At 43.1% G+C, this 18,847-nt stretch overlaps 1 protein-coding gene across 1 annotated transcript in view; it reads left to right on the top strand.

Moving 5' to 3' along the window:
- Window positions 1–16,885, top strand: part of LOC100685649 (cornifin-A) — a 28,761-nt gene extending 11,876 nt beyond the window's left edge. Inside the window, 2 exon segments of the mRNA XM_038560626.1 lie at window positions 16,311–16,428; window positions 16,430–16,885. Coding sequence (XP_038416554.1) covers window positions 16,330–16,428; window positions 16,430–16,597 — 267 coding nt within the window. The 5' untranslated portion in view covers window positions 16,311–16,329 and the 3' untranslated portion in view covers window positions 16,598–16,885.
- The last annotated feature ends 1,962 nt before the right edge of the window (window positions 16,886–18,847 follow it).

The following is an 18,847-nucleotide window of genomic DNA, read 5'->3' on the forward strand; positions in this document are numbered from 1 at the left end:
GTCATGTTCCTGATCTTAGGGGAAAGGCTCCCTGTGTTTCCCCATTGAGAATGATACTTGCTGTGGGATTTTCATAGATGGCTTATAAGATGCTGAGGAATGTTCCCTCTATCCCTACATTCTGAAGAGTTTTGATCAGGAATGGATGCTGTTATTTTGTCAAATGCTTTCTCTGCATCTCTTGAGAGGATCCTATGGTTCTTCTTTTTTCTCTTCTTGACATGATCTATCACATTGGTTGTTTTATGAGCGTTGTACCAGCCTTGCATCTCAGAGATAAATCCCACTTGATCATGGTGAATAATCTTCTTGATGTACTGTTGAATCCTATTGGCTAGTATCTTGTTGAGAATTTTTGCATCTGTGTTCATCAGGGATATTGGTCTATAATTCTCCTTTTTGGTGGGGTCTTTGTCTCGTTTTGGAATTAAGGTGATGCTGGCCTCATAGAACAAGTTTGGAAATATTCCATCCCTTTCTATCTTTCTGAACAGCTTTAGTAGAATAAGTATTGATTCTTCTTTAAACGTTTGATAGAATTCCCCTGGGAAGCCATCTGGCCCTCGACTTTTGTGTCTTGGGAAATTTTTGATGACTGCTTAAATTTCCTCCTTGGTTAGTGGCATGTTCAGGTTTTGTTTCGGTTCCAGTTTTGGTAGTGTGTGGTTTTCCAGAAATGCATCCATTTCTTCTAGATTGCCTAATTTGTTGGCATTTAGCTGCTCATAATAAGTTTTTAAAATCGTTTGTATTTCCTTGGTATTGGTTGTGATCTCTCCTTTTTCATTCATGATTTTACTAATTTGAGTCTTATTTCTTTTTAATAAGGCTGGCTAATGGTTTATCTAGCTTATTAATTCTTTCAAAGAACCAACTCTTGGTTTTGTTGATCTGTTCTACAGTTCTTTCATTGAGTTCTGTTCGAACTTTATTCACTCTCTTCTTCTGCTTAGTGTAGTTTTTATTTGCTGTTTTCTCCAGTTCCTTTAGGTGTGAAGATAGCTTATGTATTTGAGTTTTTTCCAATTTTTTTGAGGGATGCTTGTATTGTGATGTATTTCCCTCTTAGGACTGCTTTTGCTGTATCCTGAAGATTTTGAATGGTTGTATCTTCATTTTCATTAGTTTCTATGAATCTTTTTAATTCTTCTCTAATTTCCTGGTTGCCCCAAAGATCTTTTAGTGGGATGCTCTTTAACCTCCACGTGTTTGAATTTCTTCCTGTGCTTTAGTTCTAGTTTCTAAGCATTATGGTCTGAGAATATGCAGGGGACAATCCCAATATTTTGGTATCAGTTGAGACCTGATTTGTGACCCAGTATGTGGTCTATTCTGGAGAAAGTTCCATGTGCACTTGAGAAGAATGTATATTCAGTTGCATTTGGATGTAAAGTTCTGTGTATATCTGTGAAATCCATCTGGTTCAGTGTATCATTTAAAGCTCTTGTTCCCCAAAGATACAGATGCAGTGAACACTGGGACACCTGCACCCCAATGTTTATAGCAGCAATGTCCACAATGGCCAAACTGTGGAGGGAGTCTTGGTGTCCACCGAAAGATGAATGGATAAAGAAGATGTGGTATACGTATACAATGGAATATTACTCAGCCGTTAGAAACGACAAATACCTACCATTTGCTTCGACATGGATGGAACTGGAGATTATTATGCTGAGTGAAATAAGTCAATTGGAGAAGGACAAACATTATATGTTCTCATTCATTTGGGGAATATAAAAAATAGTGAAAGGGAATAAAGGGGAAGGGAGAGAAAATGAATGGGAAATATTGGAAAGGGAGACAGAACATGAGAGACTCCTAACTCTGGGAAATGAACAAGGGGTGGTGGAAAGGGAGGTGGGAGGGTAGGGGTAGGTAGGGGTGACTGGGTGATGGGCACTGAGGGGGGCACTTGATGGGATGAGCACTGGGTGTTATGCTATATGTTGGCAAATTGAACTCCAATTAAAAAAAAAAGAAAAGGAAAGGAAAGGAAAAAAAGAAAAGAAAAAGAAAAAAAAATAAAGCTCTTGTTTCTTTGGAGATATTGTGCTTAGATATCTGTCATTTGCAGAAAGTGCCGTGTTCAAGTCTCCCAGTATTAGTATATTATTATCTAAGTATGCCTCTACTTTGATTACTAATTGATTGATATACTTGGTAGCTCCCACATTAGGGGCATAAATATTCATGATTGTTAGGTCCTCTTGTTGGATAAACCCTTTAAGTATGATATAGTGTCCCTCTTCATCTCTTATTATAGTCTTTGAGATAAACTTTAATTTATCTGATATGAGGATGGCTACCCCTGCTTTGTTTTGAACACCATTTGAATGGTAAATGGTTCTCCAACCTTTCAGTTTCAGGCTGTAGGTGTCCTTAGGTCTCAAATGAGTCTCTTGTAGACAGCAAATATATGAGTCTTGCTTTTTTATCCAGTCTGAAACCTTGCATCTTTTGATGGGATCATTTAGCCCATTCACATTCAGAGTTACTATTGAAAGATATGAACTTAGTGTCATCATAATACCTATTCAGTCCCTGTTTTGTGGATTGTTTCCTTGGACTTCCTCTTTCTTTTACCGAGTCCCCCTTCATATTTCTTGCAGAGCTGGTTTGGTGGTCACATATTCTTTCAGTTTCTGCCTGTCTTAGAAGCTCTTTATCTCTCCTTCTATTCTGAATGAGAGCCTTGCTGGATAAAGTATTCTTGGCTGCATGTTCTTCTCATTTAGGACCCTGAATATACCCTGCCAGCCCTTTCTGGGCTGACAGGTTTCTGTGGAGAGGTCTGCTGTTAATCTAATACTTCTCCCCATATAAGTTACGGATCTCTTTTCTCTTGCTGCTTTAAGGATCTTCTCTTTATATTTGGAATTTGCAAGTTTCACTATTAAAAGTCAAGGTGTTGAATCGTTTTTATTGATTTTGGGGGATCCTCTCTATCTCCCGGATCTGAATGTCTGTTTCCCTCCCCAAATTAGGGAAGTTCTGAGCTATGATTTGTTCAAATACATCAAATACACTTTCTGGCCCTCTGGCCCTCTTGGCACTCTCTGGAACCCTAATTATATGTAGATTTTTCCTTCTGAGGCTATCATGTATTTCCCTTAACCTTTCTTCATGTTCTTTTAATTCTTCTCTTTTTGGCAAGCTTCCTTCCTTGCCATCTATGGCATCTTCCTTGTCTTCTATGTCACTCACTCTTTCTTCTACCTCATTAACCCTCATTATTAGGACCTCCAGTTTGGATTGCATCTCGTTTAATTGAATTTTAATTTTGTCCTGATTAGATCTAAATTCTGCAGTCATGAAGTCTCTTGATTCCTTTATGCTTTTTTCCAGAGCCACCAGTAGCTTTATAATTGTGCTTCTGATTGACTTTCTGACATCAAAGTGTAATCCAAATTCTGTAACTCTGTGGCAGAGAGTACTGTTTCTGATTCTTTCTTTTGTGGTGAGTTTTTCTTTCTAGTCATTTTTCTCAGTGCAGAGTGGCTGTATAAACGGGCTGAGTCAAGAATATCAATCATGACCTAAGTAAATTTCACCCCAACCAAAACCTAAGTAAATTTCACCCCAGATGATTCTCCTGAGGTCAGAGACCAGAAATTGAAAACAAAGATCAGAACGATATAAAGAAAAAGGACTACTAAAGTGAAAAACAAATTTTAAAACAACGTAGTAAAAAATAAAAGGCCAAGAATCCCAAGGAAGAAGAGACAAAGAAGAGAAAAAAGGGGGGTACTGGGAGATGGTGGTAGTGACAAGTTGTAGTGGAGGAGAATATAGTCTACCTGAGGGATTCTAGAGGGTGATCCTCTTGGTTCTGAGTATGTCAAGTTCTTTATGTTAGAAGATGCTTAGTCCCCAGTTTATATAAACCGGAAATACTTGTACAGAGCCCCACCACTGACCACCAAAACATAAATGAGATAAAAGAACGGAGCAGAATGGGAATGAGGAGTCTCACAGAATGAAGCAGCATGGTATACCATTTGGTTCTGGGTGCATGCTGGTCATGTTTTAGAAGGCGTTAACTTCCACCATTGTAGATCAAAATGAGGCAGAGGAAAAAAAAAAACATATTTCATATATCTCCCAAAAATAAGTTGAGTATGTTGAAGGGAATCTAGAAGTGGAAAATACATCTAGGGCCTGTAATTGTAGATATATGAAAGTTAAAAAGGAAGAATCTTAAAAATGAAGAGGTGGTAAAATATTGTAGTTAAGGTGGGAAAAGAGAAAAAAAAATAGAAATTTTCAGTCTGATATAAAAATGAGCTGTACTGGAAAAACGAAGAGAAAAAAAATAGGAGGGGTACCCTCTGGTTCTATATATTGTAAATCCCTCGACTTCCCCTGGAGCTTTCCAACGCTGCTTGCTCAAGAACTTGCTCTTACCCCATCCTTCCAGCTGGTCTTCTGGGGGAGGGGCTGCTATGCTGATTCTCAGGTGTGTGCACCTGGGAGAGCTGCCCGGCCCCCTGCTGGGTGCCAGGCTCAGCGGGAGCTGTTTACCCTGTGAGGCCTCTGTCCCCTGGTGGCCCCACCCCTCCCAGGCACAGGGTGACCCAAGGAGGAACAACAGTGGCGGGGGCCAGCTCTCCAGCCCTGGAGTCAGCTCCCCCAGTAATGAACGCAGTCTCCCATTCCGCACTGGCCTAGGTGCCCCCAGGTGCCAGGGGGCGCTGACCTGCACAGCTTGGGGGCACCCAGCGGCAGGAGAGTCCTCGCTGTCCTGGGCCCTCCCCACCTCCGCCTTTCCCCAGGGGGAGCGCAGGATCCTGGGCTGTGTCCGCTCGGGGCCTGGGATCCGGGGCCTGTGCTGCTGGCCTCGCGTTCCCGTTCCCGTTCCCGTTCCCGGGGCGCAGCTCCCGCAGGCAGCAGGGCGCAGCCCCTGGTCCAGAGCCGCCGCCTGACCCACCGGCTTCCCCCCGGGGCCCCGCCGGGCGCGCTCCAGCCCCTGACCGAGACCAGCCCGCCGCGTGCGGGGGCTCTCCCCGGGCGCACCTCCTCTGTTAGTGGCTCCGGGAGCCTGGGGGAGTCCCTGCCCCTCCCTGCGGTGCTGCGCAGGTTCCCTGCTGAGCACCTTTCCTTCCGGGGAGAATCCGGTGTGGATTTTTTAAAGTTCCTGCTTCTCCCAGGCTGGGCCATTCCAGTCCCGGAGGCTCTAGCTGTGGCCTTAGCCTGGCTCCTCGCAGGGCCCCTCCCCCACTTGATACTTTTTCCCCCCCACCTTTCTGCCTTGTTAGAAGCGAAAACCCTTCTCTCCATTGCACTGTGGCTGTTCTCTCTTTTTTTTTAAAGATTTATTTTTATTTATGATAGACAGACAGAAGAGAGAGAGAGAGAGAGAGACAGGCAGAGGGAGAAGCAGGCTCCATGCAGGGAGCCCGACGTGGGACTCCATTCAGGGACCCCAGGATCGCGCCCTGGGCCAAAGGCAGGCGCGAAACCGCTGAGCCACCCAGGGAATCCCAGTTCTCTCCTTAAATCTCAGGTCAAATTCATAGGTTTTCAGGATGGTTTAAAAGTAATCTACGTAAGTTGGTGGGGCCGGGTGAAATGAGGACCCCTACTCCTCCACCATCTTCTCAGCTTCCCCCTCAAAATAATTCCTGATAAATTATAGATCCAGATTTTAAAAAGTAAAGCAACACAAGATTTTAGAAGAAAACACAGAAGTAAGTTTTAGTGACCGTGGAGTAGGCAAACATTTCTTAAATAGCAAAAAAGTTCTATGTAGAAAAAAATTAGTAAATTTGACTACATCAAAAGTAAGAAACCTATTCAACGAAAGATACTATTAAAAGACACAGACTGGGAGAATTTTACACACACACACACACACACATATGTGTATATATATGTATATATGTGTGTATGTGTATGTATATAAATACATACTACAATATGTACATGATACAGACACACAATACATAAAGAACTCCTAAAATCAATAAAAACAACAAACAACCTACTGGGAAAATGAGCAAAGATTTAAACAGATGATTCATGAAAGAAAATGTCCAAATGACCAATAGATATAAAAAGTTGCTGAGATATTCAAATTAGATACTGCTACACAGTCCAACATCTTGGGAAAAATTAAAAATATAGAAAATGCCATGTGTAGGAGAGGGTATGTGTAGATAGCAGCTCTCTTGACTGCTGATGGAGGTGTAAATTGGACAGCCACTTTTAAAAACTTTGGACTATTTTCTGAAGTTGAATAAATGCATCTTTATCCTAGCAAGTTCACTCTTTAACGTATATACAAAAGAAATGCATACATTTGATTGTAAAACATATAGATGAAGATGTTCATAGTAGCAAGACTCATGATAACCTCAAGGTGAAAATATATTAAATATTTATTACAGAAGTATGGATAAGTAAATTGTGGTATATTCATACAATAAGACACTACATAGCAATGACATTGTACACAATACACTACGTAATAGAGATGAGTCTCACAAACATCCCTGTGGTGGAAAGAAAGCAGACAGTAAGAGAACATACAGAATGACCCCACTGAAGTATGGTCAGGCCACTGGCAGGTGAGATGTGAAGCTCCCGGGACATGTTCATGTTCTGCATTTCTCGATGAGTGCTAGATAGATGGGTGCATTTACTTTGTGAAAATTCATTGAGCTGTGTGTATTTTCCTATATAATATTGTACTTCCAAAAAATTTTAAAGTTAATTTAAAAAATACTCAGGCAATGTATCCTATCCTGACTGATTTGACAAATAATGACTTTTCTCACTATTCTGTACATACTTCACTGTTTTCTCACCCCATTCTGTCTTCAAACCCCATCCACAACAAATCAATGAGATTTGAAATAACATTTCTGTTCTTCTGAGGAAAGGAAAGTATACCTAGAAAACTTCTAAATGCGGCATTGGAGGAGGAAGCTCACTACCCTGTTCCAACTTTTCATCATTCCACTTGCCCAGAAAATTCTCTCCACCCCAAGAGATAGAACAATGCCCCACCTGACCCCCTAAATATGTCTCTTTGACAAAATTATTTTGAGCTGGACATCTAGGTGGCTCAGTCAGTTAAGTGTCTGCCTTTGGCTCAGGTCATGATCCGAGGGTTCTGGAATCAAGTCCCCCATTGGGCCCCCTGCTCAGCAGGGAATCTGCTTCTTCTCCCTCTGTCCCTCTCCCCTGGTCATGTTTTCTCTCTCTCTCTCAAATAAATAAATAAAATCTTTTAAAAAATAATTATTTTGAGCTGAAGGCAATTAAAAAATAGCAAAACACAGAAAAAATCCTCCATTTTCTACTAGAGGTGGGCTATAAATTCTCCTTTTACTGGAAACAGACTCCAAACCAGACCAGAGATGGCATCAGAGGAATCTGCAAACAAACTTTCCTCTTTAATTCCCACCCATGTTTACCTTCTCACGATTTGGTGCCCTGGCAAGTCTGTTCTGTCATTTTCTTTGTTGAAAATGCTATTCAAGTCACCGTCCTGGGTTTGTGCAACTTACTCTTTGTCTTAGGTTTCTCTCTGGAGATGTGCACTGTACATATTAATATACTGTTTGTTTTTTTACTCTTGTTAATCTTTCTTTTTATTTTTTAAAGGGTCTGAGCTAAAAACCTAAGATGGCTAGAGGTACAGGTTTCCCCACTATCCAAAAGTAGAGCATTCCTGTGGAAACTTCAGTGAACTGAAATAGCATGAAGCAAAGAAGCAATGACCATTAATTTAATATGGGACATTTTAGCATTCCCAGACCCAAAAAATAACCTCTCCTAGCCTTTTCTGATAACCTTAGGACACATCTTGCTAAAGGGTGAATAAACTAAATGAAGATAAAGCACAGGTGTTCATGGACAGTTATGAAAGAACTTTAATTTCCCACAAGAATTTTCCACAAGAAAATTATAGAATGTTTTGAGTCACTGCAGATGAGTTGCCAATAGTCAATGTACTTCAGATCCTGGTTGCTGGATGATGAGATGCTGAGTACAGTCCCTGGGCAATGAGGTTGGCAGGTGTGCTCTTGCTGCTCAGAGTGCATACTGCCTCTATAAGAGGGCATGATGCAAAACAAAAGCGTTTTTGCCCTTTTTTTTTCATAAACATGGCAATATTCTTTAGATTTCTTTTGATTAGCAAAAATGGAGACTAATGTAGGTCTTTGGTTTTTAAAAAGTGGTATAATGCAAACTTTCAAAAAGTGAGGGATACCTGTAGTTTTGCCTCCCCCAACACCAGCAAAAACGTCTGTGTACTGTGTACATGATGGTGTCCAGGGACGTGACATGGGACAATCTACTAACTCCAAGCCACTGGCTCCAGAACCTGCCTGGCCAAGCCAGCCAGAGATTATTCTTTGATGATTCTTTGTAGAGAGGGTTGGGTTCAAGGGTGTGTGGAAGTACTTAGCCTTTCTTGGATGGGACTTAATTGCTTCCCAAGGCTCCCAATGTCCTCAGGCTAAACACTCATATCCATCAGCATCTAGTTGCATCAACATCAATATGTGTCCAACACTCATCTCACCTCCTTTCCACAGAGAGGAGTTCAGGGCACTGGGGCGGTCTGGGTTCAGGGAATAGGAATTCAGCCATTCTGTTAGAACAGTGATTTTCAATCCTGATAGCATTCAAGGACTTGTTAAAATTCCAATGGTTACTCAGCCATTAGAAATGACAAATACCCACCATTTGCTTCAACGTGGATGGAACTGGAGGGTATTATGCTGAGTGAAATAAGTCAATCGGAGAAGGACGAACATTATATGGTCTCATTCATTTGGGGAGTTTAAATAATAGTGAAAGGGAATAGAAGGGAAGGGAGAAGAAATGTGTGGGAAATGTCAGAAAGGGAGGCAGAACATGAAGACTCCTAACTCTGGGAAGCGAACTGGGGGTGGTGGAAGGGGAAGAGGGCGGGGGGTGGGGGTGAATGGGTGACGGGCACTGAGGGGGGCACTTGATGGGATGAGCACTGGGTGTTATTCTGTATGTTGGCAAATTGAACACCGATAAAAAATAAATGTATTATTATTTTAAAAATCCAATGGTTAGAACTAAAGTGAAACTAAGACAAAATTTTTAAAAGATACCAGATGATGCCCATTGCAATCAAGGGAGAACAGCCATTGGATTGAGAACCTAGTGTTCCCCCAGTTATTTGATCATAAAAACCACCCAATGAACACTTTAGAAATACAGATCCTAGAGCCTCCCTTAGTTATTTCTATGTCATTAGGATAAAGAAGTAATAACTGTACTTTTAACAAGCATCCCAAGTGATTCTTATGCTTAGGTCAGTTGGGGAAACACCCTTCACCAATGGGTATTGGGTCCCAGAAACTTACATAAGCCTGCCTATTCCTCCACCGGACTTCATAAAGGATGGGACTTCATGCTTGACATTTGATTGTGATTCAGAAAACACGTGATAAATAAATGACGAACTGACTACTTCACAAACCAAGAAAATTATAGTATGTTCTTAGTCACTGGAGATGAGTTTCCAATAATCAATGTACTGCAGACCCTAGGGGGAAGAAATACACATGACAGCTGGTATCCATCTACTATGCTGTAGTCACAATAGGAGTTGCTTTGCATATGTAATCTCATTTAATAACAGCTCTGGAAGAAAATATTATCATTCCTAACTTATAGGTAAGATCAACTGAAATGCATAAAGGCATCAGTGCTGGATTTATATATTGTCCCTGCCACCTATTTGCCATTGCAGGTGATTTATTCTTTGTGCTTGAGCTTCCAAATCTGTAGAATGGGTTCAATGACTTGTTAATAGATGGGCAATTGATCATTCAGCTATGCAAGAACATCAGGACCCAGTCGGTGTTTGTCCTGAGAGTAGCTTATAGAATAACCAACTAATGTTGAGAAGCAATATGGCAGAGTTGTTAAGGGACTATATCCTGGCATCTCCTACCTTTTGACCTCTGGGAGAGTTTCTTAATGCCTTTCTACCTCAGTTTCCTTATCTAAGGCATGCCTAGGTCATTACATGATCTCCAACACCTTTAGCCACCTCCTCACCCCAGCTCATATAATGCATGAACTGTGTAATCTGACACAATCACACTTCAAAGTTTAGTGGAAAAAATGAGAGGAGAAAAAGCAATTGGAAAGCCCTAGCATGGTGCTCCACTGGCAAGGGGCACTCAGCATTGGAGTCCTCACTCATACACAAACACATACACATGTGAGCACACACATAACACTCACACATGGACATAAGGCAGAAAAAGGGAAACACTTAGACAATAGAAAGAAGTTTCATTTCATTTGTATTGGACAGAAAAGAAAGAATGAGACTAATTAGCAGGAATTAGTATGCACATTTTTAGTCCATTCTTTCTAAGAGTGTTTGAAGCACCATTCCATTTCATCATTTTTTAGTATATTTTTTATTGGAGTTTGATTTGCCAACATATAGTATAACACCTAGTGCTCAACCCGTCAAGTGCCCCCCCTCAGTGCCCATCACTCAGTCACCCCGTCCCCCTGCCCACCTCCCCTTCCACTACCCCTTTTTCATTTCCCAGAGTTAGGAGTCTCTCACGTTTTGTCACCCTCTCTGATATTTCCCACGCATTTTTTCCCCTTTCCCCTTTAATCCCTTTCACTATTTTTTATATTCCCCATATGAGTGAAACCATATGATGATTGTCCTTCTCCAATTGACTTACTTCACTCAGCATAATACCCTCCAGTTCCATCCACATTGAAGCAAATGGTGGGTATTTGTCCTTTCTGATGGCTGAATAATATTCCATTGTATACATAGACCACAGCTTCTTTATCCATTCATCTGTCAAAGGACACCAAGGCTCCTTCCACAGTTTGGCTATTGTGTCTTTACAACAGTCTTGTGAAGTACTCATTAATGTTCCCATTTCAAAGATAGGAACATCAAGGGACAAAAAGGTTAGATTATGAGCTCAAAATCATCCTGATATGAAGAGGATAACAGGCTTTGGAGTAGCTGGGCCAGACACTAAGCCTGGGTCCTTTCTTTTCTACTTGTCTCAAGCAAGAAAAACAGATTTAACTTTTTTTCCTTCCCTTGAGGGACTGAGAGGGGAAAAGAGGAAATCTGAGGGGGTCATGCCCTGTTCTTAGAGAGACAGTGGGGGTAGAGAGGAAATTGGGCATCCCAAGCTGCAGTCTGATTCTGCTGCCAAAGCAGCTTTGAGGCCTGGAATGAGTGCCCTCCCTCCCCAGTTGTCCTTTCCCTTCTCTGGGACCAGCACCAGCATAGAAGCTGTGCAGTGCTAAGACTCTGGTCCCTCTCCACCTTGGCATCAATCTCTGCAAACATTACGTCTCCTGCCTGCTGAGCCCAAGAGTTCCACAGGCTTCTACATACCAGGTATCTGGTGTCTCTTTTTCCATTTCCTCCTCTTTTTTCATGTGGAGGACCCCATGTGCTGTGAAGACTTCTTTAAAATCATCATGGCCTAAAATGAGCCATCATTCTGATGCCCCTAACTCCTTAAGGTGACTGGGGAAGGGTCTCTACTACTGGTTGCTTCAAGGTGTTTGTGTGTTTTAAACATGGCCCCCATGATAAAACGACTAGCTTTTAAATTCTGCATGACATTCTTGGTATACTCTGAGTCTTGGGGAATCACAGGAGGGAGTGATGTAAGCAGGGAAGGACCCAATCATTGAAGAACTGAGGGCTACAAATTTCCCCATTCTGCAAATGTGTGCTGAGTCAGAGGCACATGCTGAGCTAAAGGATGTTCTTGCAGCTGGTCCAGAGGGGAGCCAGATTTTGCCATGTGAACAGCAGCAGCCCCTGTGTTCTGAGAAGGAGGTCCTATGAAATCATGAGAGGTGTACTTCCCATTGTAATCCACCCCGTTTCCCCCTTTCTTTATGTGGGACATTTGTGGGGCCAGATTCACCTGTTAAACTCATACTGATAGTGAAAAAGAGCTTCTCTCTCTCTCTCTCTTTTTTTTTCTTTTAATTCATGAGAGAGAGAGAGGGGAGAGAGAGAGAGAGAGAGAGGCAGGGACACAGGCAGAGGGAGAAGCAGGCTCCATGCAGGGAGCCCGACGCGGGACTCGACCCCGGGTCTCCAGGGTCACGCCCTGGGCTGAAGGCAACGCTAAACTGCTGAGCCACCCTGGCTCCCCGAAAGGAGCTTCTTTTAAAGGGGGAACAGACTTACTACCAACCACTGAGTGTGCCTTAGATGAACAAACAGGGAGAATAATGTTGGGAGTCATGGAAAGTTCCAGAGGCTAGAGCCAGAGCAGCATTGGGTGGGGCCAAGGGAGCACAAGTCAAGGAAGACAGGAGATTCCAGCCAAAGTAGGTTATCAAGTGACAGGGAAATTTCTTTGCATTCAGGGCCAAGGCCTAGAGAGAGCACAGGGCACCCCAACTGCAGAGCTGGGTTCAGATCCTCCAGAGCCTGAGACATGCTGGGTGACCCTACAGGACAGAAGAACAGGAAGCAAGATCCTCCAGCTAAGAATCCTCCTAGGTAGAGTAGCAGGTTCTCCCTGGTGCTCCTTCTGTTCAAGGCTCCTGAGAGCAGGTTTAGGTGACAAGAGGGACCTAGCCCAAGCCTGGAAGACAACAAAAGTGAGATGAGATGCTGGGAGCTCACCTGTGGTCACAGCACTAGCACCAGCCCAGAGACAGATGGTCACTTAACTGACTGACAATGAGCAGATGCATGAGGAAGGCTGCACCATCTGTCCTTTGCTGAGACTTTCCTCTTCTTCCCAGCTCACTCCCAAAGACAAGGAACTTCCCAGCAGTCTCTGGGCCTCTCTTTACAAAGAATGCCATTCATTCATTCAGGCAGGCAGTCAATTATTCTATAATCACCAGCTTGCTAAGCAGGTACTACCCACCAGCACTGGGTGAGGATGGAGATATACCAATGGCCATAAGGACACAGGGAGAGGCTGATTCAGGACTCAAGTTCACAAAAGGTGACCTAGCTGGAGGCAGCAGGTGCTGGCTTGCTAGATGTATGTTTGGGGGCAGGGAAGGGGAATGAAGAGGAGGAGCTATCCACGCACCTGGGTTCTAAACGTGATTTGGATTTTTCCAAAGGCCACACCCAGTAACAGATGTGTTTTGAGAACAGCGTTTAACCAGTGACTTCAGTTTCATGTTATGTTAATCACAGGAAGTTACTGGTGTAAAGACTCAGGGGATCCCTGTTCTTATGTTTCCAGGAAAGAAATTCCATGTGGCAAGGATAATCTTGAAGATCTGAACACCATGGAAGGAAGGCATGGCTGGGCAGGAGCTCAGAGTCTGCTCACCTCCTGCCAGCTTCAGTGTCATTAATGGTCAGGGTACCCAGGCTCTGTCACTAAGCCAAAGTGAAGGGAACTCTGGTTCCAGACAGACATCTTAGCTGTTCCCTTCTTCTCTCAGACCCTGGTCCACTGAGTGATGATATGCTCAATGAGTCCCTTATTTCCACCTATGCTAATTCATGCCCTTCCTATTTTCAGCGGAGCTAGAAATACCTACTGTTAATTCCAGGGCCACTTCAAACATTAAGCAGCTTTATTCCTGCCTAAGAGGATTCATCTTACAAAGATTAAGGATTTACCCAAAAGGGAAGACTCTTTTTTCCTTCTCACTTTGCCCATCATACAAAGCCCTCCAGGACCAAGTGGACTCAGCTGAAAGCTGGGAGTCTGAGTTCCCTTTTCTACCTGTAATTATTTTCCTGCCTGGGCTTAATTTCCTCTACAGGCATTAGGAGGAGGTGGGGGTTAAAACAAAAAGAACATACTATATACACAACTGATGAATTATTGAACACCCCATCTAAAGTCAATGATGTACCACTATATGTTGGCTAATTGAATTTAAACACAAAAATTTTAAGAACAGTCTTTTGGTGTAGAATTCATTTCTTCATGGGGATTGTTATTTGACCTTGAGGGAGTTATTTCACTTCTTGTAACCTCAAATCCCTTAGCCATCACTTGAAGAGTATGGACTGAGCCTCTCTAGAGCCATTAAACTAGTGGCTCTAAAGTAGAATGTGTCTCTGATACTTGGTATCTTCCAGTCTGTTGAGGGAAGTGGCTTCACACTTGGATAGCTCCCAGAATGGGACATGCCCGGCATATACTAGGATTTCCATTCCTATTTGTTGAGTGAATGTGGAAACAAATATCACCATGGGAGTGCTGTTGTTTTGAGCAGGCACAGCCCTGATGCTGAGATACCCCCCCAGGAGATACAGAGCCAAGAGAGGAGCCAACAAGACCTCCAGGTGTCAGGGCTTGGACTAGAAGTGTGCAAGGGAGAGTTGAGGGTGGTCTCATCCTGGGGCTCCATGGATGGGCTTGGGCAAGGGGCTAAGGTAGTTAGAAAAAACTTTCAGGTTTTGGCAGTGTGTGAGTAATATACAGATGGGTTAGGAAGGAAGGGCCAGGGCCAGAAGGCTGGGTGGAGTGGAGGGAGAAGGTTATCCCAGAAGAGGAATTAGTGCTTAAAAAATCTCTGAAGTAGGAGAGGGGTGAAGGTGTGGTTGGTGAAGGCAAAGCAGGTTTACCCAGATTAGCAACCAGTCAGGGAGGGGTGGGGTTGGGGGGATAATTAAGTAATCTGAATGTGTATAGTTCAGTGAAGTTAGGAGAAAGATGGAGGAAATGGGTTGGACCCCTAGACAAGGAGTCTGTAATCAGTAAATTGATGACCTCTGGCATTTACCTTTCTAAGGCAGACAACTGGTACCCACCTCAGATCCTCTGCACACCTCTCCTACTTGTTCCTGTGCCCAGTATATTCTATCCCACAAAACAGGAGGAACAATCTCCTCAAGAAAAGAGAGAGCAAGAAGGTAGCAAGGCCACAAAAAAGATTCATGTCTTCTTCCAGGGTTAACTCATTAAACTATCCAGGAAGCCTGTGGCTCACTTCTCCCCCAACACAAGCCCAAAGCCTGGGTCTAAGGCAGAGGGTGGCACTGGGGATTAGGCATCAGTGACATCATTTGTCACACAGCCAGTGCCAAAAAATATCAAGTGGGTGGTTTTCATCACAAAAGCTGATCCAACTGGTAATTGAGGGGAATAGGGTGAATCATGTTTGACAAGTAAGGAATGAAAACAGAGGGGGCCTGGGGTGATTCTGTTTCCTTGAGGCAGGGCTCATGCATCCTATAAAAAGCTAGCTGGCCACTGACTTTACATCAGATCAGAGCAACCAGGCACCCCTTTCTCTGTGTACCAGGTAAGTCTCTGATTGGAATCAATTTGAAATTCATGTTTATTTTTTTTATTATTGGAAACTGGACAAAGGCAAACCTGTGTAAGAGGGCTGGTGAGGATATTAATTACAGAATCCTGGGCGTTTTAGATTACAGCACAGTTTGAGTGTGAAGGGAGTTTAGGGTCAGGTAAGTCTGCCACTTTGGTAAACAGCTATGGGACTGGGGGCTAAAGAGGGGACAAGCCTGTGCAAGGACCCACCCACAGTAAGTTAGTAGCAAGATTATGACTAGGACTGAGGCCCAGGCCCTTTCAGCAACACCACTCTTTTCTCTGTGTATGACACCTATAAAAATGTTGATTCATGAGATGGACCTCTGTTGTGCATTTGTTATATCTCAGGCACCATGCTAGTCACTTTGGGTAGATCAGACCATTATGGAACTTACTCAGCAAGCTCACAGCCTAGCAGGGAAGATAATGCATGCTTATACATAGGTGAAATACAAAGCAGATAATGACTGGTATGGGAACAGAGGGACAGAGAAGGGCTATGGCAGTTTGGGGGAGCTATGCTCAGGATCTCCTGGTACAAGATATGAGCTATAATGGAGGCATATCTGGACAAGCAAAATGGGAAGGAGAGCATTTCAGAGCAGATTGCATAAGCAAAGGCAGAATGAGGTCACAGGAGCTGAGACTCACAGAGGCATATTTAAGTCACACGTATGCCACATGGTCCTAGGGATGGGTAGACAGACTGCAATTGTTTCTATAATGTCACTGTCCAAAAGATCTCAGTGTGGTGCTGGGTACTTGTCAATGAGAAATATTACATGTCTGGGGAAGAATGTTTGCTGGGTAATGAACCCCACTGAAATGGAGCAGAACAAATTGACTTTAACTCCTCCTCTTGAAAGGACCCAGAAATTATCAAAGCATATTTTACTTTCAAGTGTGTTTGGGTGGTTGGCCAGGGGAACTGAGGGGCTGTTTCTTCCAAGAAGGCCTGAAAAGAAACATATTTGTCATTGAATGTGTCTTCTATCCTAGATAATCTGTTTAAGTCATCTGTTCTGTTTGTAGGTCCAGTCTCCTGTGAAGCATGAGTTCTCATCAGCAGAAGCAACCCTGCATCCCTCCCCCCCAGCCTCAGCAGCAGGTGAAACAGCCATGCCAGCCTCCACCCCAGGAGCCATGTGTCCCCCAAAACCAAGGAGCCATGCCACCCCAAGGCTCCAGAGCCTTGCCACACCAAGATTCCAGAGCCCTGCCACACCAAGGTTCCAGAGCCCTGCCAGCCCAAGGTTCCAGAGCCATGTCCCTCAACAGTGACTCCAGTACCAGCTCAGCAGAAGACCAAGCAGAAGTAATGAGGTCCACAGCCAAACAAGCCCCGGGGGAGCCAACCACCGGATGCTGAATCCCCTCTCCCATTGTCCTTCTGTCTCTTACTTACAATTAGCATGTTGTCACTCTGAGTCATAACCCTCCCTCTTTGCACCCTCTACAGAGATTTCCCTCACACTCCTCTGGAGGTCTCTGAGCTTCTGAAAGATGTAGACAGTCTCACTGGTTGAGCTACTCTTGTCTAAAGAGGGGCCTGGGGATCAAGTGGATCTTTCCTTCCCTATCCCTATTAAACCACTTTTAACTCCATAGCTGGCTGTTCTTGTCATTGGCTGAATCAACTTTTTCATTGTTCTCTCAATATGAAGCAGCAAAGGGCCTGGAACAGGCAGTGAGAGCATGTGTGTGTGTGTGTGTGTGTGCATGTGTGTGTGTATGTACACGTTCATGGACTGGCAATGGGTCAAGGCTACCCAGAGCCTTACTTTGGGCAGCCCTAGCTAGAGCAGGGCTTCTTTTATGCCTGAGTGAGTCCTATCTGAGTGTAGATGGTACCTGTTTCAAGCCATCTCTGACTCAGTCCTGGCTCCCAATTCACCCTTTTTCTGTTTGGTTTATTCCTTCATTATTGTTATTCCAAAGAAATAGTGCTTATAAAAATTCATGCATCCTCTCTTGCTGATGCCCTAACACATGAAACCAAGTGTTAAAACACTCATAGACACACACACAGACTTCACACCCCCACAAATCACATGACACCCATACACACACACACACACACACACACACACACACATATGCTGATTTGATCACCCTAGTTTTTATCTTTCACTGAGACCCCTACGCTATAGCAGGACAAAGGAGAGTAGAATCCACAATGCCTGCCCAGGAGAAGCCTAAGGGTGTGATCTTCACCACTTTCCATGTAAATAGACACTCATGCAAATGTGCACTGACACCAAAGCATACACACACCTTTCTGTGCTCGTTTGTGCCCAATCTCTCTCCCCTCTCCCCACACGTATACAGGGTACCTCTCCAAAGAGAACATAAAAGTAAATGCATCAAAGAAGAAAAAGGAAAGTTTAGGCAAGTTTCAGAAGGAAGACTGTTTAATGAAGATAAGATAGCCTGAAATTGAGGGAAAGCAGGTCATCATCGAGTAAAATGTTAGGTGAAAGGGCACTTGAAAGTACCTAGCAAGCCCATTCAACTTCCAGATAAACAAACTCATATCCTTCTCCAAAAAGGGGAAGATAATTCATCAAGACCCCCAGAAGTCACATTCAGGGCTCAGCTTTTCAGATTCCCACCTTCTGCTCTCTCCCTATAACCATGTCTTCTTGACTTTGCTGATGACCAGCAAAAAGCCTACAGGCTGACAGACCAACAGAATTCCCAGAGGGGCTGCAGTGGTCACTGGGGAATGAAGCCTACTTATAAAATAACATCAAGTAGATGTGAGGCAAGCAAAAAATGTCAGGTGACAGGTGTGTTGCCCATCACCTGCCTTATACCTGTATGATTCATAAGCACTCCAGATAGATCTGGAAATACCTCAAGAGAAATTTGGAGACTATAAGACAAAAATTATCCAGCAAAGCTTTGCAAGTTGATAAGTAATCATCAGACTGGGGAGAGAGAATGATGTCTCCTGGGTCTGCAAGTTTTGTGCATGTCCAGGGGATTTCACATTGCTACTTGTTGGCATGGAGGGTTATGTCAGCAATAACTCTAAGGGCAGTCACCATTACAAGGGCAGGCCATGACTGGGGGCACTGGTTGGTGACATACAGCTCTTAAGGGCATAAAGTCAAGGAATGATCTTAATAAAAATCCTTACACATTTGCATGCCTTCTGCATTCCCCTGGGAAATATGCATTCAGGCACACAATGATTTATTTATAAGTATCATCACTCCAATATTATATATAATAGCAAAAGAATTTGGCAGGGAAACAACATAAATTCTCCAAAAGAGAAAATTGATTGAACAAATTATTCTATATCTGTCATGAAATATACTACAATTATAAAATAATAGTCAAATGGAATAATGTTCAGGCAATTTCAAGATCATGTAAAATATTATGGCATGTAACACATAACATGATTGTTTAAAAATGTATGGAGATATGTATACATTTTTAAAAATCTGGCATAAAATACAGCAAAACTTAATCAGTGATTATGTTGGAATGAAGAATAAAAGGTATCAGTTATTTTATTCTTTGAATGTCTCTAAAATTTATTTATTTATTTATTTATT

The sequence above is a fragment of the Canis lupus genome, chromosome 17 (genome assembly GCF_011100685.1).
Source record: "Canis lupus familiaris isolate Mischka breed German Shepherd chromosome 17, alternate assembly UU_Cfam_GSD_1.0, whole genome shotgun sequence".
NCBI classification, from domain to species: domain Eukaryota; kingdom Metazoa; phylum Chordata; class Mammalia; order Carnivora; family Canidae; genus Canis; species Canis lupus.